We start from the raw sequence: 23835 nt of genomic DNA, 5'->3' as shown, positions 1-23835 counted from the left end.
GAACTCTTGTTTAGTTCAAAAGATTTTACCAACCCAAGGTCAAGTTGAGCATTAATAATTCCACACTTCCAATCTGAGGACAAAATTTGTCTCCACGAAATTGGATCTTAAGGTGAGAAAAGTGAATTCTTACAGAATGAATAAAGAAAGACACTTTTCAAAGAGATATATGACTCTGTTTTAAGGGCGCGGTACAAAAACTAACGATTATATATAGTCGCCTAAGTTTGGCATTCTACCAGGATCCAGGATGAAGTTGTTTTAATAGGTTTGGAAAAGTATCAACCATCAGAATAACAGGTTTACAAATTTCACATTACTTACTCATCTATTTGGTACAACATCATAAGAAAAGGGTAGAGGAAGTGGATGCGCATGTGGTTGAGCCAGGGGATCCGAAGAGGTTGCCAGAAGAGAGAGAGCACGGTGAAAATCTTGAGATTCATGGAGGACCCCTGAGTATTCTCCCACACCTGCCAAAAGGACTTAGCTATAATCAACTTCATCCATATACTAAAGGACCAGTGAAGAACTGTAAATTACCAACCTTCCCCATGAAGTTGGAACTTGGACTTCCCAACTGAGAACCCGCCTGAGGTTTGAAATGTAGAGAAAGAACGACTGCTACTGGTAACCAACTGCTCCTCTCTGGAAGCTCAAAGTAAAGCCGCTTTCCATCTGTGTAGGCTTTGTATCATAAGTGCTACCCCATTCGTACAAATCTTCAGATCTTGTGTTAAGGGACAATCCCTTCCACAACATATTTGTTTGCTGTCTTCGATCTACACGTTACATTAGATTTCCAAAAAATGATGTTGTTTGTGTGTGATAAGATAGACAGATGGAAAGATCCTGAGGAAACATTGATTTTATCAAGTTTTGATGTAGGTTCTTACCATACACCCTCTCTGGATTCATTGAAAATACTCCTTGTGGCTTGCGACGCCTCGCATTGTGATGAGAAAGACGTTTTCGGCAGCTTCGTTTCTTCTCATCAAATTCTGAGACGGCATGGAACCTAAACAATAGAAAAGTAATCAGTTCGCTACTGTCTAATATTAATAGGGCATGTAAAAGTTGGTTTTGGACAACTAGACTGAAAAGGCACTCAACATTAACAGAAATGCAACTTAAGAGCGTAACCACCGGCCTGACCTGTGATCATGGTCTTACCTGCTACATTGTTGGCAGAATCGACGTTCTAGGCCACTCACGGTAACTTTTGGGCACTTTGAATGCTTTTCACAGACTCTATGCTTACGGTGATAATCCTTAGCAGATGAGAGATCCAGGTCACAGCCATCAATTTGGCAACGCGGGACTTGCATGCTTTGAACACACGATTTAGATTTCTTCCGAGCAACAACAGATGGAGTCAACAACTTCACAGAAACCGCTGGAATATCATTATTGTTTCTACCCCAAAATTCTTCAGAGTACGTCCGCTTTCCTAGTTTTAAACAAAGATCTGATTCAGCTGAGGCAACAGATGCCTCGAGAGCTGTGGATGCCTTCACCTGGACAAAATCTATGTTGTTGCAAGAATCTCCAGGGGAACTTTCTGATGCAGGAGGCTTGCACCGTTTGACATTGGGAGATGATGAGTTGGTAGAAGTTGACTGTGAGCTTTTCGATACAGCAGTGTGCCAGAAACTGGTGGCAGAGCCACTACTGACTCTCTCGAAGCCTAAGAAATCTGGAACTATAGACTCAATTCCATCACCTTTTTCAGTTTCCCAGTCAGTAGATAGCTGCTTGCTATCATTTTCAGTCCTTGACGGATTCGACATGATCAAATTCTCCCAGTCCCACTGAAACGGAGATACCATGTTGCAGTCCATTCAAGAAATGGGTTGATTTCATAGACCTACGGCACCAAAGCCAGAGCAACAAATCCTGTAACAACCACAAGTTTGCAGCGATAATCAGATAAGAAAAAAAGACTGGACAATCCTATAATAAAAAACTGTGGCTAGCCAAACAGATACCCTCTCAACTAACCAATACCACAAGAAAGAAGTAAAAAAAAAAATCTTGAGAAAATCAAGAACCAAACACAGGGGTCATGAGCGTTTATTGCTCCCACTTTAATGATTTAACTTTGAGGAAGAAAGACTTTTCTATGTTTCACCCAGACCAGCAAAAAGGGTTAAGAGGAAGGGTATTCCTTTTCCTCTTGTACTCTCCATCACACAAAAACTAAGTGGCATTTATTGAATTGGTCCCACACTCCACAAAAAAATCACATTGCCCAGCAAACTTGTCAAGAGAAGAAACACACGATCTACTACTACTAGTACACATGGTAACTGCAAACTCTTTCAATAACCCACCCATTCCTCCTTTGTACTTACAGAAAGAGGGGTTTCCTAACTAACTTGAAGGCTAAAAAGCTTACAACTTTACACATTGAATTAACTATAGTCAAACAAAACGGCACCAAGATAAGCCATTAGAAGGATCTATCAATCTATCCCCAGCAATAAAGACTGGACGATAAAAATGTGACAGTGAATTAGGTTTGGATCCCAATCGAGGTCCCCCTATACTAACTAGCTAGCTAGGGTAGTAATACAATGAAAGCTAGTGGTCCCCCAAAACCAATAAAATTCATCAAACTAACCCAAGAGATGATTTTTGTTTATATAAAAAAAAAAAAAACAAACCTTATCAATGTTACAATCAAACTCGCCTAGTAAAATACCACACCACAGAGGTTAGAACTTGATACAGCAAAAACATGAGAAAACAATACCTAGACCATTCACCTTGAACTAATTTCATTCATTCATCGATCTCTCTTAGTCTCTCTCTCTCTTTTGCTAGTGTAGAACCTGAACTATAAAGGTTAAAACTTTAAGATGAATAACCAGAAAAAAAGACGCCCAAATCTCAAGAAAAAACAAAATTAGTTTTGCAATCATTTTGGGGGAAGTAAGAGTAGAAACCTCAAGTAGGAAACAGAGGAAGAGACGGCCGAATAAATCTCAGGTGGTCGATGATCGGAGAAGAGAGGGTTTTGACTAAAAGATACAGTGAAGGGGAAGAGACACCTAAATCGCCTCAGGAGAAATCGAATGAGAACAGAGAGAAGAAGCTCACGACTCACGAGAGTCTTTTTCTTTTTCTTTTTCTTCTTACTTTGTTTTTCTTTTTTTTGTTCCTATTTCTTTCATTTTCCCTTTGCTTTTTTGTCTTTCATTTTTTTTTTGGTGTCTTTTTTTTTTCTTTTTTGTCTGCTAAACATAATACTAAAATATATAGTATTACAGTCACTAAAATTTAACAACACAGGTTTAATTGGATATTGCAAACAGACAACAAAATGATGAATGATGACTTGTAAGTTGTAACTAATTCTAGGCTCTAGGCTCTAGCTCTCCAAACAGACAATAGAATATGAAGTAGTATCATATTGTAAATCATGATCACACCAATTTTTTTATATATATATTTAATAGAAAAATGTCAAATGGACTTGGTAAGAAATGTTAGATAGGACTTTTAGCTTTTTTTAACTTCGGGGAAGTTGTTTAGCTAGCGTACACGAAAACTAATTCATATTGGGGGGACAGAAAGAAAAAAGAACCTAGAATGAACTTAATTCAATATTTAAGGCTTCATTAGTGGTGCAAACAAGATTTTAATTAATTTTTTCATTCGTTTGAATAAAGGGATATGAGAACTGAATGAATGCAGTTACGTTCCTTGTAATTAGATTTTAATGCTGGGATATTTTCCCGGTGTTTCAATCAAACAAGAAAGCGCAATTTCATTAGCGGCCGCTAATTAAACATGTTAAACAGCCGCAATTTATATGTTTCAGCATCATTAACTAATTTCAAAAAGTCGTCAACTATTGTATTTTTCATTCGTTATTATTATTAGTACTAGTGTACTTAGTACCACCTACCATTCCATTTTACATTCGTGCAAGTTTTAAAATTCTATAAAACCTCTCTATTACTACTTTCACAAAGTACACAAATCCACTAGTAATATTGGGTTTGCCTAACTCCCCCCCCACCCCCCCCCCCCCCCCCCCCCACCCCCAAAAAAAAAGTCTCTCTCCAACTTCTAACCGTGTACATTAAACACACCAGATCATTATGTCCAATCAGGCATCCCCATACAAATGCAACACTGTCTTAAACGGTCCGTAAACACACACCAATTACGGTTGTTTTGGTTGGGGACTTGGGATTATTTATATCTATTGATTGACCCTTAAAACAAAAAGAAAAAAAAAATCGTGCTTTGACTTTTGGAACACGTCGGCGAGATTTTCAGTCCTTGTGTCTGAAATTTTTTTTGTCCCCCAATTGAGTCTGTCACTTCTCGAGCCTTCTCAAACTTTTCTATAAAAAATCACAAACAACAATCCAATGATCGATGGACACGTAGACATCACACGTCTCGGTACCCAATCATAGAGTGGCTGTGACAATTCACGCTGTGAGAATAGCACGACTGAATCTTACTTTTTTAGGTGGTGAAAACACACAAGTAAAAAAAAAAAAGGATTAATATTGAATATAAAAAAAAAAAAAAAGAAGAGAAAAAGTTATAAAACCAAAAAAAAAAAGAACAGAGGTGAAAGTGTTGGTCCGGCTCGTGATCTTTCAATTACAATTCCCTTTGCTCCTCCACCGTAATCATGGTATGGCTGCGGTTCTCGATCTTTTCCCTTAATTGTTTGTTTTGTCAGATTGAATCACGGGGCCTTTGTTTTATTTTTTTCCTCGAGATTCATGTTTTTTAATTGGTTAAAAATTATGTTTCCGATCTGATTTAGTATATGTGGATTTTTTTGATCTTACTCTGTGTGTTTGAATTTTGAATCATGAGTGATTTCGCATCATACCAAATTGAACCTTTTGATCTATACTTGAGTCGGATTAGCTGGGTTGTTTATCTACATTATGTGTATTGTGTTAGCTTTGATTTAGATATATGCATGGCTAAATCTGTCCCCATAAATACATGATACGGTACCCAAACAAGAGTCTGATTTTAGATATCCTCCCCGGATCTATATATATAAAGATGATTGATTACTGAGAATGGTTGGGGGTGGTTGGTTTGATAATTTTGGTGTTGCAGACAACCTCAAAGAGACTCGCAGACAGGAAGATTGAGAAATTCGACAAGAACATATTAAAAAGAGGGTTTGTTCCTGAGACCACCACCAAGAAGGGCAAGGACTACCCTGTTGGCCCCATCCTTCTCGGCTTCTTTGTCTTCGTTGTCATTGGTTCTTGTGAGTTCTACTTCTTATTCCAATTTCTTGAACTAGTTTCTTTTTCAAAAGTTACTTAGTCTGTCTATCTTGACTTGAGGGCATCACCATAGCATGTGTCTGAATTTGGATATTGGTCACCAGATTGGTATTGGGTTCTACAATGTCTTCTTTTTTCATACGACACTAGTAACAAACATTGTCTGGAATCTGAATCATTTGATTAGCTAAGTCCTAAGTGTATGTAAATGCTTTTCTATTATCCACTAACCTTTGTATATATATGGCTTTGTTACAGCTCTCTTCCAGATCATCAGGACTGCAACGAGCGGAGGCATGGCTTAAACCAAATTAGCAGTTCAGCTGGAAAAAGGAACTTTCAAAAATGTAGAATCTTCTTCCCTCTGTGTCCTCTCTTTTTCTCTCCTTATACTGTAGAATGTGCCAACTTTCTCTTTTACTATATACATATATCATGTAATGAAGAATATTTTCCATTTAAGTTAAACGTTTTAAGTATTTTCCTTTAAGTTAAGATGCCACCATTGTTATGCTTTTGTTCGCTTGGTTCTGCCACACAGCAACAGAGGGTTAAAAGTTTCCCCTTGATTTAGTCATTTTTATGAGCTTAGTCGCAGGTTTAAGAAGTTATGCATAACCCAAGTCACAAGTTATTTATTACAACACGAAAGTTGGTATATTACAGTCTCGAAAATCAAAACCAAAAACAAAACAACAAACAAACAAAAAAAACCCAACCGTGTGTGAATGTCAATCTTTCGAATACAACCTCAAAGACGGCTAAGGAAAAAGAACCAAGAGAAGAGATGATCAAGCCCTAGCTGTAGGGGAGGGATGAAACGCTGTCCCGCAAGCGATCCAAAGTCTTTTTCTCCCCCCACGAGGAACGGTGCAGCCAGGGACCTTGGTCCATTCCCTAGTAACAGCATTGTAGGTAATCAGACGGTTCATCTGTCTGGACCTCAAGGACAATAAAATCAGACAACCTTTGTTGCCTAGACAATTCATCCTAATGTGCTTTCCGTAAAACTCCAAGCACCATATGTTTGGCATTCTGTCAACCTCCTTCCACAACAGTGTCATCTTCTGCAGCTCCCATATGCAAACGCATGTGGCAGCGTTTTTAGTCAGTAGACCCACCAGCATCAACCGCTCTCCGCACGCAGCTAGCGTGTGATCGCTCAGGTCTGGCGGACCCGGTATGATGAACTGCTTCCATTTCCCAGAGACCATGTCGTAGGACAATATCCCTTCGGGATCTGTTAACATGAAGTAGAGTGTGCTGTGGATAGCCACTGGCTGTGACTTAAAGTTGAGCAACACCGGGAGCTTTATGTTGGACGGGATGGTCCCTCGTTTGGTCCACACATTACTCAGGGAATCATACACTTCGTACTCTCCTTCACATCCAACCCACAAAACCTTATAACCATGACTGGTGGAGTTCCCATTCAGAGTCATCCCTACCGCAACACGAGACCAGACCTTGAACGACCTAGCAGGCAACTCTCTGAAAGACTTGGTCAGCGGGTTGCTCACGTAAAAGTTCCGATGACCAATGTCGAGGAAGCACACAAGACCTCCCGCAGAAGCCATTGGCAAAACAATACTCTTCTTGGGAAGAGCGGGGATAACCGGATGGTGCCATTTCTTCAAAGAAGGGTCATACACTTGTCCCGAGTTGACATTCTCGTGGGTAATGGTGTAGAACCAAGGGATGGTCTGAGGAAGCTCGGTGCAGTATCGGGAGAAGCTATCGGAATCAATCAGAGCATTCCATTTACGGCAAACAGCACGGAACTGGAAAAAAGTAGCAATAGGTAGTCTGGAAACAACAGCTTCAAAGAGATCTTGGGGAAAATCCTGCCACATATCTTGATCCATGTTTCCACTAATGTCATGTCCTGGATTACGTTCTTTGCGAGTTCGTTTGAGAGGAGGAGGAGGCTTGACAGTTTCTAACATGTTGAATAACCCAGGCCTCTTTCCAGCAGCCATTACAAGATCACAACAATCATCAGCAGAAGTTTCTTCAATACAGGAGGGCAAACACCATCTGCCAATAACAAGAATCGTATCATCATCTGTCAGCCAAAAAAAAAGGTTACAGTATCCATATTCTTTATAACGAAAATCATTACATTTGAAACAAAACAAATATTGTGCCCTCAAATAAACCACCTAAAAGAATAACCCTTTTACAGCCAAAAAGTGGCAAATAACAAACATACAGCTAGATGCTTGTAGAATTGACTCAAGAGAGGATTCACCACAGTAATGATCAGCAAAAATTAAAGAAACCACAAAGATTAGCCAAGAATATCAAAGCAAAGAGAGAGGACTGCTTTCTCTTAAGCAGAGAATTAGGTATTGACACAGTGATGGAAGTGCTTGTAACAGTAAGCACAATATATGGCTGTGAAACGATGGCCACCTCTATGAATCAAAATCAATTCAAAAAATATCAATTTCCTCTTTCAGCTAATTTTTAAAAAAGCAACCAAAAAAAAAAAAAAAATACATCATAAGAACTTGTTGCTTCACAAATGGGAATTGCATGATTCTAAGTAACAATCGAGATTGAACCATATCGAACAAACAAAAAAAAACAAAAAGGCCCTAAACCGAAACACATTACGACAAATCGCCCCAATTTATAAATATAACATCCCCACAGATAGATCTACTCAGAGAGAGAGAGAGAGAGAGAGAGAGAGAGAGAGAGATAAATAAATAAAAATGGTTACCCGTTCTGAAACTGAGGATGGTGGAGAACTAAAAAGGAAGGAGAAGAAGAAGAGGGAGAAGAGAGAAGAGGAGAGCCGTTGTTTCTGTTGTGCAAGAGTTCTTGAAGCTGACCGATGAGATGTCTAAGCATGGCAAGGTCTTCTTCCATGCCCCAACAACAACAATAAAAAAAAACAAAAAAAAACAAAGAGAAGCTAATCCAAAGTACTAAAAAGTAAAACAAAAGAAGAGAGATCAAACAATGGCAGTAGTAGGAGCAGCCATCATTATTAGCAGAGCATCGATTCAAGAATCTGCGCGCGGGGGGGGGGGGGGGGGGTTCTGGAGATTTTTAACCTCCCACCATGTCCGAGTCTCTCTCTCTTTAGTAAAACAAAACCATTGTTATTAAGTATTCTCTCTCCCTCTGTGAATTGTCTTTTTCTCTCTCTCTTTTGTTTTATTTTTTTGTTGCTTCATCTTTTTTTCCCATATGGGCCCCATATGATTATTTCGTAGCAATTATTCCTCCTTCCTTCTCTATTCTCTCTTTTCTTTCCCCTTTTGCCCCTCACTTTTTTTTCTCACTTTATTCTTCTGTACGTTATATTTTTTTATTAGCAACAATACTTCTTATACAGTTCATTTTGTTGTAACTAGAAACAAAACCATTTGATGATGGCAAATAAAAATAAAAAAAAAAAAAGATACAAAACCATTTTTTTTATTTTTTTGTTGCCAACCAAAAAAGGAAGACGCATGCTTGATAAACTAAAACTGAGAAATGATAATTATGTGCAATTATACTAAATCATGGTTTCCTCCTCCACCTTTGTTTCCCTTTTGCTTAAATGTAATTATGCAAAATTCTCTCAACTTCGTCCATTTTAGTGCTATTCTACAATTCATCATACGATCTCTATCAATTTAAAAAAAAAAAAAATGTGTAGTGCATGTAGAGAGGTCAACTAGAATTGGAGATGAGATTGAAACTTATCTTTGTGTCCTCGGAAGAAGAAGACTCCCAACAACTTGTTTTAGTTTGTTGTAAGAAATGTCATTGAATGTGCCAAGTTAAAAAAAAAACAAAAAAGGAAGAAAAAATGTGAATCGAATGTAAATTTAATTGCATGTGCATAATAATTTTGGTTTATCTTTTTCTTTTTGGTGAAATATGTAATTATTGTTTTTCAAACAAATCATTCCACGGAGAATGTAAATGTAGTCGTAAAGCGTGGGGGTTCAATTTTTTCTCATCCCATCAAATAAATATGCGCTTTGGTCAATCATGTCCCTTCTTCCCATTTAACATATTGAGCAATTACCATTCATTATTAAAAGACTAATCATCATCTTATTACTCATCATCATAACCTCCTCTCTCAGTGTTTCCTTTTCTTCTCTACCTCTTCTTACATAGTACTAACATATACTACTATTATGTTCCAAATGAATGAATGATATCATTACATTAAAGCGGTAAAAAGAATAAGGCTATATCAAATCCCAATTTTATTACACAAAGATTCTTCTTCATGATGAACAAGTTTTCCTATCACTCACCAAGTAAATTAAGAAAAGCTCGGATCAAAAATACTTAAAACAATTATTATTTCTCTCAAATCTTGGACTAGCGGTTGCGCGATTCTTCTACCACCAACCGCATGGTGTTTGTGTCTCTCCCTAACCAATCCATCCATCGAAAATACTTTTGATTTTTTTTTTTTACGAGTAGCCCTTTTGGCTAATCGTCACCGTCCATTCAACGATCAAGTTTTATCTTTCATATGTAATCGTCAATTGATATAATGAGGTAAGAAAAAAACTTTACTACTAAAGAATAAGGCAAAGAGATGGTGATATAGTTAGATACGAAAAAACTTGATAGTAAAAATGAGGGATGTTGGTTCTGTTATAATCCATCAAGTTGATTTGTATGTACAACTTTCAAGTCTTACCACTAAATTAGGAATTTAGTAAAATTCCTAATGCAACACTCCAACAACAGCTCTTTCGAAAACACTTACTTTTGAGAGAGAGATTGCTGGAGTTTTTGCGTTTCAAGTCTGTATTCAATTTTGCGACTTGAACTTGTGTGTTTATATATATAGGTTTTTGGAATCGATTTAATTGACTTTGTTTAGCAACAAATCAAGTCAAGCCAATCCAAAAAACAAGCAAAATATCGGCGTCGTGATCTCCCCTCAATTCCTGTTCTCATGGATTTGAGAAACGAAGAAGACCGATTTTTCAGGAGACGTGAAAACAGTCTCCAACAACCTAGACAACAGTTGTTCCATGAAGACTGTATCGTGGTTCTACCACCAACCGCATGGTGTCTCCCCATCATCCCTTAGTTAACGTTTGGATTTCCACCGAGTAGCCATTTGGTATATCGGTACTGTCCATCCGATCTAGATCCTTCATCAATCAACTTTGATATTTCAAACTACTGTATTTGGCCGAGTAACCCATAGGGAATAGTTTAACGGGTATTAGAATTTGGTGAATCAAGTGAACAAGAAGAATATAAACTTTAAAGGTTGGATATTTTTAGAAAAGACTCAAAATTCTTCATAACATGTAGTAATAAAACAGAAAGTTAACACATTCTACAGTATAAGGGGGAAAAAGAGACAAGTCAGAAGAGAAGAAGAGATATTCATTTTGAGAATTGCTTCCTCCAGCCTTGAATGTGATTTGGTTTTAAGCCATGCCTCCGCTAGTTGCAGTCCTGATGATCTGGAAGAGAGCTGTAACAAACCAATATACAAGGTTAATAAAAATAAACACATACACATAATATAATCAAATGATTCACATTCCAGACACTGTTTGTTACTAAGTGAGTAGTGTCATATATAAACAAAGAAGACATTGTAGAACCCAATACCAATCTGGAAAACGATATTTAGATTCCAGACACGAAGCCTAACTCAAAGATGCTATTGTAATGCCCTCAAGTCAAGATAGAGTAGTAACTTTTGAACAAGTAGAAAGTCAAGGAATTGGAATTAGAAGAAGGAAGAAGAAGAACTCACAAGAACCGATGACAACGAAGACGAAGAAGCCGAGAAGGATGGGGTCAACAGGGTAGTCCTTGCCCTTCTTGGTGGTGGTCTCAGGAACGAACCCTCTTTTTAATATGTTCTTGTCGAATTTCTCAATCTTCCTGTCTGCGAGTCTCTTTGAGGTTGTCTGCAACACCAAAATTATCAAACCAACCACCCCCAACCATTCTCAGTAATCAATCATCTTTATATATAAATAAATCTGCCTCTACGAAGATAATAATAATAATAATAAGGGTTCTTTCTATAGATCCGAGGACGATATTCAAAATCACAATCTCTTCATCAACACCAAACAGAACATCCAATTTGGGTACCAAATTCATGTATTTATGTAAATGAAAAGAGAAATTTGGGGATGCATGCAGCCAAATCAAAGCTAACACAATACACAAATAACTACTCAGCTAATCCGACTCTCAAATTTCGAAAACAGATCCACATTTGTCATGATTCGGTTATTCCTAATAGATTAACAGAGCAATTTTGGCATATGATTTCAATATTCAAACACATTTTTTGTAAAACAGATCGGAGCTACAAATCACAAAAATATTGTAGCCAATAAAAAAACATGAATCCCCCCCCCCCCCCCCCCCCCGCTATAAAAAGAAGCAATCCCTATGATCCAAATCGACAAAACAAAAAGCATAAGCAGCAAGGATCGAGATCGCGACAAATACCATTATTAAACCGAAGACGAAAATGCTTGAAACGAACAGAAGGGAACCGAACGAAGTGACGATCGCGAGCCGAAAGATATACTTTGTTTGCGTTTTTTTTTTTGGGTTTTCTCTGTGTTTGACTAGAATGATTATGTCTTTGCTGGTTTGAAAATAATAAAATGTCACCGATGACCTCCCTTTAAAAGGGGTCATCAGTTATGCTTTTATGCAACTCACCGCGAACTTCGTCACAGCCATTCTTTGATTGGTTATCGAGACGTGTGGTGGTCTACGTGGATGTCACTGATTGGATTACTATTATTGGGCTTTGAAATGCTTTAGAAAGCAGCCCTCTCCACCTCTTTCCCATGTCAAAATGTGGACAAGTTAATGCAGGACGTGTTTTTATCATAAAGTCAAAAGCATTCTCACACGTAGTAGTAGTCACCATTTTCAGAAGAATTTTTCAGTGAAAGAGAAGAAACTAGTAAAGCTATCTTCAACTTTTATATATATATATATATATATATATCACAAAAGTGCTAGTAGTGTATATGATGTATAAAAAAGGTAATTGTCCACTCCCCTATCCTGGACGATTGATAAACGAACAAACCTTCACCTGTTCTACTACAAGAAGAATATCCCTAAAATCATCATTTTACACACAACACTTTTACACACGCTCTCTTCTTTCCCTGTCCAAACCAACTCTGAGTTAGAGACATTCCCAGCTCCCCCTACTCTCATCTACAAACCACAAATTTTTGGGTCGTCTCCCAATCACAGAGAAGACAAAAGAAAAAAAAAACTTTACAGGAGAGAAACTGGTCTAACTTCTTGGCCTGGCCACAAATATGGCCACACCGGCCTTTCTATATACACTCTTTTTGCAATCGTCAATCTGTTTCTTTTTTTTTTTTTTTCTTTTCCTGCAAGCAATTTCAAAACAAAAAAGGCGTTAGTAACAAGTTGAGAAAGCTTGTTTTTTTTTTTAGATGAGAAAGATATAAGGGCTTACTACTACTTCAAGATGATGCTAAGGAGACACGAGTTTTTTGTTTTGTGTTTCCTTCGCCGTTCTTCTTTACACCCCATCCCTTTTTTTTGGTTTTCATGATTCTGTATCTGAAGGCGAATTGAAAAACCGAGACACTTCCCTGTACAGCTGCTCTGCTTCAAAGGGTTTTGATACATACCCGTCCATTCCACACTTTAGACATTCCTCATGCGTTGCTTGAATCACGTCCGCTGTCATTGCTAATACAGGGAGATGCCAGCTTGATTTGTTACCGTTCTCTACTATCAATGCCTCCCCATTCTTTATTCTCTTGTTCATCTCCTCTTCCATATCCCGTATTCTCTTCGTTGCCTCAAATCTGCAGACAAAACAACACCTCAACCTTTAATCACATAATTTAAACTTTTCTTCACAAACTTGTTAGTATATAACAATCAGACATACCCATCCATTTCTGGCATCTGAATGTCCATGAAGCAAGCATCAAACTCGTGGGGTGGTTTAAGCAATGAGATTGCCTTTATCCCGCTCTCAGCGCACACCACATCAGCCCCATACTTTTTCAGAGCTCCTGCTGCCACTCTGAGATTTACGTTGTTATCATCCACGATTAAAATTTTCCTACCAAGGAGAAGATTCCTGAGAACCAAAGCAGGAGGTCCCTTGTGTTGAGGTGGTTCCCTGTTTCCAATACCCAATCCCCTCTGCAAAGTTGCTGCTAGCATACTTGCCCTCAATGGTTTCACTATCACTATTGGAGGATCTATACCGTTGCAAAAAGCATCTGGCATTGACGATTCTACTGAGTTTGCTAACAAAAACAATTTAGGTGAAAGGACAAGAGGTTCTTTCTGCAGCTTCTTAATGAACACATCTGCTTCCCTATTCCATATCTCTTGCTCTATAAGAATCATATTCACAGTGGTGGTACCAATCTTCATATAACGTAGAGCCTGTTCAACACGTGCAACTACTTCGACTCGAATTCCCAGCCGCTGAAAATGGTACCAAGAAACTTTAGCCCTAGCAGGCCGATGGTCCACAACCACAGCTTTCATGCCTCGAAATTCCGAGAACATGAGCTGGTTGTTGTTGTTCTGCGGGTCGTTTTTTCTTTCAGTTTGTTGCATGCCATTGGAAAACACAGCAGTAAATGTGAATGTTGACCCGACCTTGGGAGTACTCGAGAATCCAATTTCTCCCTTCATCAGTCCAACTAGACATTTGCTTATGCTAAGTCCAATTCCTGTTCCTCCATGCGTCCTGGATATGGATGGTCCGACTTGCATGAAAGGCGTAAAAATACGGGACTGTGCTTCTAAAGGGATTCCTATGCCAGTATCTTCAACTGAGACGATTAGGTTGATATCAGGTGGAGATGGTTCAAAGCTCCTATGCCCATTGGAGCTGAAAACTTTAAAGTTTTCCCAGCTCCTCTGCCCGTCTGCAACTGGAAGCCCGCTCAGTGTACCTTCCGGAGTCGATGCTGTCTCTCCATCGATAGATTCAAATACCTCCTCCACCAATTGAACAGTTACAAAGATGTGTCCTTTCTCAGTGAACTGCCAGGATATTTATAAATGATCAGCCCCCTTTTATCAGTCAACTAGGATGCAAGGAATGATCAGCAAAGAATATGTAGCAAACAATTTACCTTGATGGAGTTACCCATAAGATTTGTGAGTATTTGTCGAAACCTCCCAGGATCACCAATTAACATCTCTGGAACACGATCAGATATGTATACTGCCAACTACATTCATAAGCACAACTCCAAAAATCAGTAAGAAAGACTTCATATAAGTTACAACCCCTTGGTTTGCAGATCATAAATATCATATAGTAAGTTACCTCTACCCCTTTTTGTTGGGACTTTCCAGAGAAGAGTGACAGGACATCATCTAATATTCCTCTCAAATCAAACCGCACGTCCTCAAGCTCAAGGTTTCCAGATTCAATCTTTGCTTGGTCCAAAACCTCGTTTATTAGTGAGACTAAAGCTTTCCCACTTGCTTGTGCAGTCCTCACATAATCCTGTTGCGTAACATCTAACTCTGTGTCCATAAGCATATGCAACATTCCTACAAACGAAATGAAAGTCAACATGAGAAAATATGTGCATTCATGGATTAGAAATGAAAGAAGGAGGCCATTTCAATACTCACCAAGAACACCATTCATTGGAGTTCTGATTTCATGTGAAACAGTAGCAAGGAACTGCATAAAAAACAAAGTTAGATTACAACCCTTTTCACTAACACAGAAAGCTTAATATGCTGTGGAAAACGATCAATTGAGGATGATGTATGTACCTGTGACTTTGCAACATCTGCTGCTTCAGCCTTTTGCTTGAGCTGCTCCATTTTATGGCAATCTTCTTCAACTTTGGTTATCCGACTCACAGTTGCATGGATTATATGTGCAACAAGCAACGCAATCACAAGGATGCCAAATGATGTCACCATTGATAGCACTGGCCATGGTGGTTTCTGCTTAAATCTACAAAAGACAGAAGCTTAACACCTGAATTCTTGCCAACAAGAAGATATAGCAGACACATGCTGAATTGGTCAAGTACCTGCAACGCATTTCATGCTTTCTAAATGGATCGCCAAAGTTTAGTAGACTAACACGTTCCAACCCATCAACGAACACATTTGAACCATACATGCTAATCGGCTGGGAGTGATTGGTGGTATCGTATACGTTGACAAGAATTGTTTGCTTGCTAGCCAGCTGCTGAAGTAAGTTTTCCACCAGGGACTCAATGTCAAACACTCCACCAAGATACCTTCAGTGCCATCAAAAGAGAACAATGAGCAAAAATAATATCTAACTCCAATGATTTATTTAGACGCCTATGCTACACACACCCATTAGTAGCCTCAATTCTCTCTCTTGGCGTTGGATTTGAAGGGAGATCTCTCTTGTAGACTGCAAATGTCAGGATCACCCCAAGTCTATTTGTCTTTATCAATGGAAAAGGAGCTGTCAAAACCCCTTTACCTGATCTCCTCGCCCGCAACACATTTTCGCGGTCTTCCTGTCAAGAAGAATTCAGCAACATTAAGTATCATTTAAAGTAGTGCTCTAAACTGTACCTAAAATGATCACAACAAGCAGAGATTGAAATATGAACTAGCTATGTCAGCAGAATTCACCGGGTAGTGAGTGTATACCATAATCGTGAACTACATTAAAACAGTAAAATTAGAACTAGTAATGGAGCTTACTTTCCCAGACAGCATATCGAGAGAAACTACATGAGAAACAGTGTCCTGAGCAAAAATGACTGGAGCATACTCCTCTTGAACAGGGGATGGTTCCAAAGCTTCCGGATCATATTCATCCTTGTGAACTGGATTTTGCTCAAGAGAATCCATCCTCCTAATAGTCCAACCTTGTTGCCTCTCAAATTCTTCCCTCTCTGAATGGAGCACTCTCATAGCATATGCGACCCCGCTCGTGAGAGGCCTCTCAAAGGAAGTTCTATCAGTGTACTCTGAGAATGTCCTCTACACAAAGCTTATTGATGTTAATATGTTGTTCACTAATACTCAACAAGACAGGAATCAAGCTACCAAGTGTTAGCTAAATACCAAGACTTATCTTAGCAACAAATCTGCAAAGTTGTAATCTTAACTGAATGAAAAAACTTCCTTTTTATAAAAGTAAGTGTCAAACTAATCATCCAAGGATGGTTCATATACTACAGCACCGTAGGAACAACTTATGTTCTACAAGCAAGACTAGATCTCAGGCATCAATCAAAAATTCCCAGAGGATGATATGGTAACACAATCATAACAGAAATGGAAGACAATTAAGCAGAAGCGAAATGAAGAAAACCTGATCAATAGCAGAAGGAATCTTGCCATGGTGGAAAGTGGAAATCAAGATAGACATGGCTTGAACATGATTCATGCTAACGTTGAACTGATCCTGAAGCATACGAGCCCTCTCATCGCACATACTAGTAAGGGTCTCTTTCCTCTTCTCCATAGCTTGAGAGCTAAAGTACCAGAAGGTCCAAATAGAGACCAAGAGCCAGAAGACGACCCAAGCGACGACAAGCTTTCTCCACCAAGTCTTGTTGAATTTAACAGAGCCAAGAAAGTGATAAGAGAAGCTGGGGATCTTGAGTCCGGTAGTGGAGATCCTATTAAAGAAGTTCTTCTTCTTCAACGTAGTCATCATCTTCGTCTTCTCAAGATCACCGACAGAGCCAACTAGAAGACCAGACTTGTTGTTGTCCTCGATCCCATTATCAACGAACCAAGAAACGAACCAGCAGCATAGCATCCAGAAGAGATGCCCAATCTTGACACCAAACCCTAGTACATGGAACAAACTCATCCACCACTTGAAAACAGGATCAACCCCCCCCCCCCAAAAAAAAGAAACAGAGTGATTTTTACAAAACCAACTCAATTCAACTAAGAGAAGCTCCCCCACAACCACAAACCAAAAAAATAACCCTGTACAAAAGGGAACGAATCAGAGAGAATCAAGAAAATCCAAAAGCAATAATTTTTATTTTTTATTTTGTGTTATCCCTTTGTAGAGGCTTCCCAGAAACAAGAAGAGAGAAAAAAGCAAGACAGAGGAACGTGTCAGATTAGACAACCCCCCAAAGAGAGATCAAAGGAGGTTACTACTTAATCAAAGATGACGAAAGATAAGAGGAAGAAAAAAAAAAAAAAAAAAAAGAAAGGTAGAAACTTTGAAACAGGAACTTTAAAGTCCCAAAGTGAGATTCCTCGAAATCCAAAACAGGAAACTAAAAAAACACACAACAGCTCATTCGTACTAGTATATAATTCGCAACGAGTATGGTTCCAAGAGTGTGATGATGATGATGAGGATGATGAGAGAAAGAAGGAAGTGAAAGAGAGAGAGAGAGAGAGAGAGAGAGAGAGAGAGAGAGAGAGAGAGAGAGAGAGAGAGCGGAATAAAGCGGCTAGAAAGTGAGGAAATAGGAAGGCTGGAGCCTGGACTGAAGGAGAGAGTTTTTCAGTGGATTATCTAATGGGAGAAAAGAAAGAAACTAACAACAACAACAACAACAACAAAGGAGGAGCAGAAGCAGAAGAAAGAAGAATCTATCATCGGAAAGAAAAAAAAAGATGAGAAGAATATGGTGGAAGACAAATGTCTGCTTCCTTCTCTCTCTCTCTCTATTATCTGATTATTGTTTATATCTTTCTTTTTATTTATTTCATTCTTAACTTCCCCTATTTATATATTTTTTAATCTTTAGCATATGATACTAAATAAATACATACAGTATAATTCATATTAGAAAAATTAAAAACTCGAATATAGAAGAAATCTTCATGTTGAGATTCTTTTCAAGTTTGTTTTAATCATTTGATTTGTTTTTTTTCCCTGTGTTTTTAGTTAAGAAAATACATACCTCGTTAATATTACCATTTACTATTAATAACATATAATAGTTTTGATTGGTAACATATTTAACAACGGTTGGAGATTCAACCGCTCATTTGTTTACTAATCGGATGAACGATTGAAATAGGCGATTGATACAAGTGGTTGGAACAAGTGGTTGAAAGAGGTGGCTAGAAGCTTAAACGAGGCAGTTTCCAACCGCTTTGTTTACAAAACGAGAGGTTGAAATTTTTTTAATTATTTAAATATTTGTTTTTGTAAAAAAAAATATTTATGTATTTATATTATTTATGAAAAAAAGATTTAAAAATAAAATTGATAATTTCTAAAATTTGTTTAAATTTTAAATTTTTTTTTGTTGTTATTTACAATAATATTTTAATTATTCGACTACTCATTATCAATCATAACTATTATTTAACCATTCGTTTGAATTTAACTATTTTTTTTTCATCCTTTATAACCACTTTCTCTTTAACAATCTTTTCTACAACCACTAAAAAAATCTTAACTGCCTTATTTAAAAGATGTTACCAATCGAAAGCCAATAAATACATGAAAAAATATACACTAAATAATTGGTAAAATAACTAAAACGGCGCAGGTAAAAAAGAAAAAACTTAAAACGGAGGGGCCCACGAGAAGGGAACAAAGGCATATCTGGTCTCACTTCTCCTCACCCTCCAATAATAAAAATTAAAATTAAAATTAATAAAAAAAAGGCGTGTTAGAAGAATTTACACTATTACGCAAAAAAATATTGGGAGGTGCAGTAGTTGGTAAAGTGACAAAAAAATAAAATAATATGTTTGGCCATTATCAAAAACAACTAAACAACACTAAAGTATTATACAAGTAACCTCCTCTATACAGAAAAAGTATAGTAGTATTATTTAGTCAAAAAAAACTCGATTTTTTTCCAATTTCAATATACACTTTCTTTTGCCAAAGTAAGAAGAGGATGTATTCAACTCAACATTTTAAATAATTTGTGTAAAATTTTATGTTTGAAATTCTGTTATTAAATTAATTATTTAAAAATCTATTTTAAAATCCACTATTATTAAATTGATGATTTAAAAAATTTTAGTTTAAAATCTTATGTTATTCAAAACAGTTTGTGTATTTAAATTTTAATGATTTTTTAAAGATTTTGAAGGATTTTGAGAGGATTTGTTTAGTTAAAAATACAGATATCTAAATCTTATATTTTAGGTAGTATTTGAAAAAAAAAATACAATAAATCATATCAATATTTCTAAAATCATCGAAATCTTTAAAATCTCACAAAAACTAAAGTGTGAACCTACGTTACATGGAAGAGTGGCTAAGGCTCCGATTCTTGCTTCGGAATCGGAAACGGGAGCAGAAGCGTTCGAAACCACTCGGAAGCGCGATGAAATCGCGATTTTTAAAAAGATGAATTTGGAAGCGCCTAGGAAACATAGATTCCTATTTGGAAGCGTAAAAAGACATTAATGGAAGCGTCGAATGATATTGCCAACTCACTTGTCAAATAACTTCAATCTAGATATGAAAGTTATTTAATTTCGAGTATAATCCATTGAGTTATATTTCATGAAAGTAAAGAAACTTTTTTATCAGAAAAAAAAAAACAGATCTTTTACGGCAGTACAGGGCAGAAGTAAGGAAAAAGAAAGAGGAGACACTAGGGGTTTTCATGACTACGTGGTTTTTATATATTTCAATACTCTATTTATGGATTTTATTTTAAATCTATAACTACTAGAATAAAGAGAAAGATATCCACATAAACCAACAAAACACAAAAAAATATTAAATAGAGATTACAAGAAATTGAAAATTATCACATAATTTGCAATAACATTTTATTTTCATATAATATTAATACTATATTGATATATATATATATATATATATACGCTTTCAACACGTATCCGCTTTCTATTTTTTAAAACAATTCTGTTTTGGCACTTCCAACTTTCAGATACCGGCTTTCAATTCCATGCAGTTTAGGCATGAATACATCCAAAAATAAATATTAAAAGACATTTTTTTCCCCTAGGTGAACGTCATCTGTTTTTACACGTGTTGATGATATCTGAAAGCCTAAACATTTTTTTTAGTATTTTTGATTTCTAATCATATTTTTTTTTAATTTGTTTCTAATTATTGGCGAAAATTGCTAATAGAAATTTTATTCTAAAAATGGGATTGCTTGAAAGACACCAATCAACGGTTGTTCTCTCACCCATCATGATTCATGATGAATTCTTTTTTACTTCCCACCCCCCAATCTCTCTCTCTCTCTTTTTATATTAATGGGCCAAAATGTTATGAGTTGTAAGGCCCATTTAAAAGTATCGTCCTTTTTTCTTTCTAATTGGTCTATTCCGTATAATTTCATTTGTACTTTTTGCAGTTGTAGTTATCTCTCTCTCTCTATCACCCTCCTGTCATCTCTTGAAAGCACGACGGTAGATAGAGCAAAAGGATCAATCAAATCAGAAAAAACAAAAAAAGGAAGGAGGAGGGATGGATCCAGACGCAGTTGCCAAGGCTTTCGTTGAGCACTACTACTCGACCTTCGATGGTAATCGTCCAGGTTTGGTTTCTCTGTACCAAGAAGGATCCATGTTGACCTTCGAAGGCCAGAAGATCCAGGGCTCTCAGAACATCGTCGCTAAGCTCACCAGCCTCCCTTTCAATCAGTGTAAGCACAACATCACCACCGTCGATTGTCAGCCTTCTGGTCCCGCCGGCGGTATGCTCGTCTTTGTCTCCGGTAACCTTCAGCTCGCTGGCGAACAGCACGCTCTCAAGTTCAGCCAGGTTTCCCCCCCCTTCAATTTCTCTTTATCACTTGGATTTTTTTTTTATTGTTTCCCCCCTTGTTTCGCGATCATGTACGGTAGGGTCTTAGGGTTTTAAATTGTGCTTTTCTTTTGATTGATTTATATATATGCCTGTTAGTTAGGTCAATAAAAGCTTAAACGATCTGGAATTGTCTCGCAATTTTGTACCCTCTTTGATGCATTTAGTGATAGATCCGTGTGTAGGTTAAAGGTTTTGTGTACATGTTATCTTCAGTCATCTCTTTCTGGCATTTTAGATTTCCACTCTCCTTCTGCTTCGTGAATGTAGCATCGGAATAGTGTTTTTTCTCAACTATTTGTATATGTGATCTTGTAGTCTTTGATATACCGCATTAAGATTAAAATGTCTCAATTCTATATACGTAGTTCTGTGTTGCTTGTGGTGTGTGTATCATCTGCTGTAGACTTTGTTTTTGGATTTTTTGAACTTTGAAGGCTGTTTACTAGATTTGTTCTATAGGAAGCAAGATATTATGTTTGTATCATTGCCTCTTCTTAGTTCTTTAATTTTAAGGTACTACCCTGTGTGATTGTGTTTTTGTTATCATCTTTTGTTGGCCATCACACTAGTGGAATCTATGTATCGAGCTAAGTCGGATGAATTCATATCAACTTGAGCTCATATATGCATCTCTCATATTGCGAATCACGCATTGATTCTTGTATAAAAGTAGCATAGTTTGTTGTTTGGATTTTGCCTGGTTCCTGACATACTTGTCTTTTGTGCACAGATGTTCCATTTGATATCGAATCAGGGAACCTACTACGTGTTCAATGATATATTCAGGTTGAACTATGCCTGAGGGATCTGGTGCAAGGGGTATATTCACCATTATGACAAGTCAAAAAGAAGACTGATGGAAATTTGAGGTCTGAGTTGGTTTTAGATTTGGAACATGAAGCTTATTTTCTCGTGGTTTGCTGTCTGTTTTTTAATTTTAAATCAATGGAGCTCCTTTGTTACTTTGGTTGAGATTACTCTATTTGTTTTCGGGCATTGATCCATGATTTAGTAAGTACTTTTAAGGATAAAACAAATGTTTATTTTGAATATGGTTCCCTTTTGAAACCCTTTTTCATATGATCAAACTACTATGCTTTTCTTTTCCATCACGACGACCGTACAAAGTAGACTACCTATATTGAAAAGTAAGAAAATAGTGAGGGTGACCTTGTTCCCAGATAACAATTCTATTGTAGAATCACAAACGAAAGCTATTATTATTCGTCATCGTCATCGAAACCAAATTCTCGCAACAGCTCGGGCACTTGAACATGAGGTCCACTGTCTCTTCCATTCCCATGGTTGTTTTGATCCTTGGAAGTGGAAGTCCCCGTGAGTGGGTTCTTGAGTGGACGTATCTTACCTTTGAACATCCCATTAAGCATACCCCCGATGGATCTGACTGGGTGGCTAATCCTATCTTTCAACATGAAAATCATCGAGTACTCAGAGAGCTGCCAAGTCAATGTCAGGATGATCATAGCCGAGATCAGTATATGGGTAATTTTGTTCTGCCTCTGAACCTTCTTGATGTCTTTAGCTAATTCTTCTATACTCTCTTCCAAATGTCTCTTCCCCTCGTGTTTTCCTTTGGATGGTGAAGAAACTGGAGACTGTTCTTTTTCTTCCTCTTCTTCTTTGGCTGTCCCATGAGTTTTTCCCTTCATCCTCGGTGATTCCAACTAAGTTACAAACAAAAATTAGCATCAGCCCTGAAATGGGAATAGGTCATCAACTCATCCCAAAACAGGACATGGAACAGAAACTAACACCAGGATATACGTTCAGTGTTACACATTGCCAGGACCGGAGTTCAAATAAATAAGAATATGGGGGAGACGTACTAATAATTAAATCTTCATTTTACTGATCCAACCCTAACAAATTGGAGCTTGTGGTGATAGGCTTACAACAAAAGACAAACAAGTTGTATCTGTCTGATTCACGAGTAAGATATTCAGACCAATCATATTTCAATCAAAGCACTCACTCATCACACCGGAGCGAATTACACACGATTCGTTGGTATAATAAGAGTATATTCTCAAATAGTCATATGATTCAATCTTTATACCCAGAAAAGTTGATTGGGCACAAACATATCAGATAAATCAAGAAAGGAGAAAAAGAGATCTGTGGGAGGAAAGAAACGAAGAAGTACCTGAGAGATAAGCCGAGAGAGCAAAAGCTGATCGTCGTCGTCTTCGATAAATGAGTCACCAGAAGCTTCTCTCTTCCTCTTCTCATCAAGAAGCTTCTCGATGGCTTTGCTCAGAGTCTCCACATCGTCACTCGACTCCATTTCACAGACGAAAAAAACCCTTCTTCTCCTCTTAAACTCTCCGCCGCTCTCTCGCCTATCTCCAAAGACGATGTTTGTTTGTTGCTTACAGTTCTATTTTATTTTTAGGTAGAGAGAGTCTCTTTTGTTTTGGGACCCTTTTGTTTTGTATTGATGACAACGTAAGTCGGGACAGGACACGTGACATCTATTGACGGCACGGCACCTCCACTACCAAAGAAATAGATATATATTGAGATGCGCAATAGCGTAGGACATTTAAATACTTATTCAACATGTAATAATGTAGTGATGTCTCAGTTATTATTTAGTTCAGTAAAGATACTCAACTTTGCACCTCAGATTCGTTCTTTTTGGGATTCACACCCACGCACGCACGCACACACACAAAAAGAGTTTACAATAACAGAGAGTTAATAGAGAAAGAATGCAAAGACAATCTAGTACTCTTTCTGCTTCCAATAAACCTCTGCCAAAAAAAAGTAATCCATACCTCAGTTCATCAATCAACTTTCAAT

At 37.5% G+C, this 23835-nt stretch overlaps 6 protein-coding genes and 1 pseudogene across 8 annotated transcripts; 2 read left to right on the top strand and 5 right to left on the bottom strand.

The window, feature by feature from the left end:
- Positions 1-154: 154 nt before the first annotated feature.
- On the bottom strand, positions 155-2544 carry LOC104741344 (squamosa promoter-binding-like protein 11; annotated as a pseudogene). Its single transcript, XR_015580145.1, has 4 exons — positions 1174-2544; positions 897-1018; positions 548-782; positions 155-473 (listed from the first exon to the last, which is right to left on the bottom strand). The product of XR_015580145.1 is annotated as a squamosa promoter-binding-like protein 11 (transcript).
- Positions 2545-4515: 1971 nt separating this feature from the next.
- LOC109128932 (uncharacterized) lies at positions 4516-5769 on the top strand. The gene is made up of 3 exons (XM_019236424.2): positions 4516-4660; positions 5104-5260; positions 5538-5769. The coding sequence occupies exons 1-3, from the start codon at positions 4658-4660 to the stop codon at positions 5582-5584; spliced, it is 207 nt and encodes a 68-aa protein (XP_019091969.1). The 5' UTR covers positions 4516-4657; the 3' UTR covers positions 5585-5769.
- Positions 5770-5894: 125 nt separating this feature from the next.
- Positions 5895-8524, bottom strand: LOC104741342 (F-box only protein 6). 2 transcript variants are annotated; one of them, XM_087484719.1, is made up of 2 exons: positions 8008-8524; positions 5895-7316 (listed from the first exon to the last, which is right to left on the bottom strand). In XM_087484719.1, the coding sequence occupies exons 1-2, from the start codon at positions 8154-8156 to the stop codon at positions 6071-6073; spliced, it is 1395 nt and encodes a 464-aa protein (XP_087340845.1). In that variant the 5' UTR covers positions 8157-8524; the 3' UTR covers positions 5895-6070. The 2 variants fall into 2 exon arrangements, with proteins under 2 accessions (XP_087340845.1, XP_087340846.1); XM_087484720.1 differs by having other exon boundaries at positions 5895-7344; positions 8008-8480.
- A 1993-nt stretch (positions 8525-10517) lies between these two features.
- LOC109128904 (uncharacterized) lies at positions 10518-12248 on the bottom strand. The gene is made up of 3 exons (XM_019236133.2): positions 11742-12248; positions 11029-11185; positions 10518-10740 (listed from the first exon to the last, which is right to left on the bottom strand). Exons 1-3 carry the CDS (start codon positions 11934-11936, stop codon positions 10694-10696), a joined length of 399 nt encoding a protein of 132 aa, XP_019091678.2. The 5' UTR covers positions 11937-12248; the 3' UTR covers positions 10518-10693.
- A 495-nt stretch (positions 12249-12743) lies between these two features.
- On the bottom strand, positions 12744-17988 carry LOC104741341 (histidine kinase 3). Its single transcript, XM_087484718.1, has 10 exons — positions 16594-17988; positions 15978-16259; positions 15618-15787; positions 15323-15535; positions 15057-15243; positions 14910-14961; positions 14596-14825; positions 14399-14497; positions 13189-14306; positions 12744-13102 (listed from the first exon to the last, which is right to left on the bottom strand). The coding sequence occupies exons 1-10, from the start codon at positions 17098-17100 to the stop codon at positions 12838-12840; spliced, it is 3123 nt and encodes a 1040-aa protein (XP_087340844.1). The 5' UTR covers positions 17101-17988; the 3' UTR covers positions 12744-12837.
- A 2462-nt stretch (positions 17989-20450) lies between these two features.
- On the top strand, positions 20451-22080 carry LOC147928103 (nuclear transport factor 2A). Its single transcript, XM_087484717.1, has 2 exons — positions 20451-20967; positions 21743-22080. The coding sequence occupies exons 1-2, from the start codon at positions 20671-20673 to the stop codon at positions 21812-21814; spliced, it is 369 nt and encodes a 122-aa protein (XP_087340843.1). The 5' UTR covers positions 20451-20670; the 3' UTR covers positions 21815-22080.
- LOC104741340 (uncharacterized) lies at positions 22032-23551 on the bottom strand. Its single transcript, XM_010462183.2, has 2 exons — positions 23177-23551; positions 22032-22697 (listed from the first exon to the last, which is right to left on the bottom strand). The coding sequence occupies exons 1-2, from the start codon at positions 23315-23317 to the stop codon at positions 22233-22235; spliced, it is 606 nt and encodes a 201-aa protein (XP_010460485.1). The 5' UTR covers positions 23318-23551; the 3' UTR covers positions 22032-22232.
- Positions 23552-23835: the final 284 nt, after the last annotated feature.

The sequence above is a fragment of the Camelina sativa genome, chromosome 14, assembly GCF_030686135.1.
Source record: "Camelina sativa cultivar CO46 ecotype springtype chromosome 14, ASM3068613v1".
Classification (NCBI taxonomy): Eukaryota; Viridiplantae; Streptophyta; class Magnoliopsida; order Brassicales; family Brassicaceae; genus Camelina; species Camelina sativa.
Note: the sequence above shows the minus strand (reverse complement) of the source record. Positions and strands in the feature narration are given on the sequence as shown.

Coding starts and splice junctions, on each gene's coding strand:
- LOC109128932 (XM_019236424.2), top strand. Junction 5,261..5,537: donor CTTCGTTGTCATTGGTTCTT/GTGAGTTCTACT, acceptor GCTTTGTTACAG/CTCTCTTCCAGATCATCAGG.
- LOC104741342 (XM_087484719.1), bottom strand. CDS start 8,156: ATGGAAGAAGACCTTGCCATGCTTAGACATCTCATCGGTCAGCTTCAA. Junction 7,317..8,007: donor CATCCTCAGTTTCAGAACGG/GTAACCATTTTT, acceptor TGTTATTGGCAG/ATGGTGTTTGCCCTCCTGTA.
- LOC109128904 (XM_019236133.2), bottom strand. CDS start 11,936: ATGACCCCTTTTAAAGGGAGGTCATCGGTGACATTTTATTATTTTCAA. Junction 11,186..11,741: donor TCGTCTTCGGTTTAATAATG/GTATTTGTCGCG, acceptor TTGGTGTTGCAG/ACAACCTCAAAGAGACTCGC. Junction 10,741..11,028: donor CTTCGTTGTCATCGGTTCTT/GTGAGTTCTTCT, acceptor GGTTTGTTACAG/CTCTCTTCCAGATCATCAGG.
- LOC104741341 (XM_087484718.1), bottom strand. CDS start 17,100: ATGAGTTTGTTCCATGTACTAGGGTTTGGTGTCAAGATTGGGCATCTC. Junction 15,244..15,322: donor AAGCATGAAATGCGTTGCAG/GTACTTGACCAA, acceptor TGTCTTTTGTAG/ATTTAAGCAGAAACCACCAT. Junction 14,826..14,909: donor TCCAATGAATGGTGTTCTTG/GTGAGTATTGAA, acceptor TTTCGTTTGTAG/GAATGTTGCATATGCTTATG.
- LOC147928103 (XM_087484717.1), top strand. CDS start 20,671: ATGGATCCAGACGCAGTTGCCAAGGCTTTCGTTGAGCACTACTACTCG. Junction 20,968..21,742: donor ACGCTCTCAAGTTCAGCCAG/GTTTCCCCCCCC, acceptor TTTTGTGCACAG/ATGTTCCATTTGATATCGAA.
- LOC104741340 (XM_010462183.2), bottom strand. CDS start 23,317: ATGGAGTCGAGTGACGATGTGGAGACTCTGAGCAAAGCCATCGAGAAG. Junction 22,698..23,176: donor TCTCTCGGCTTATCTCTCAG/GTACTTCTTCGT, acceptor TTTGTAACTTAG/TTGGAATCACCGAGGATGAA.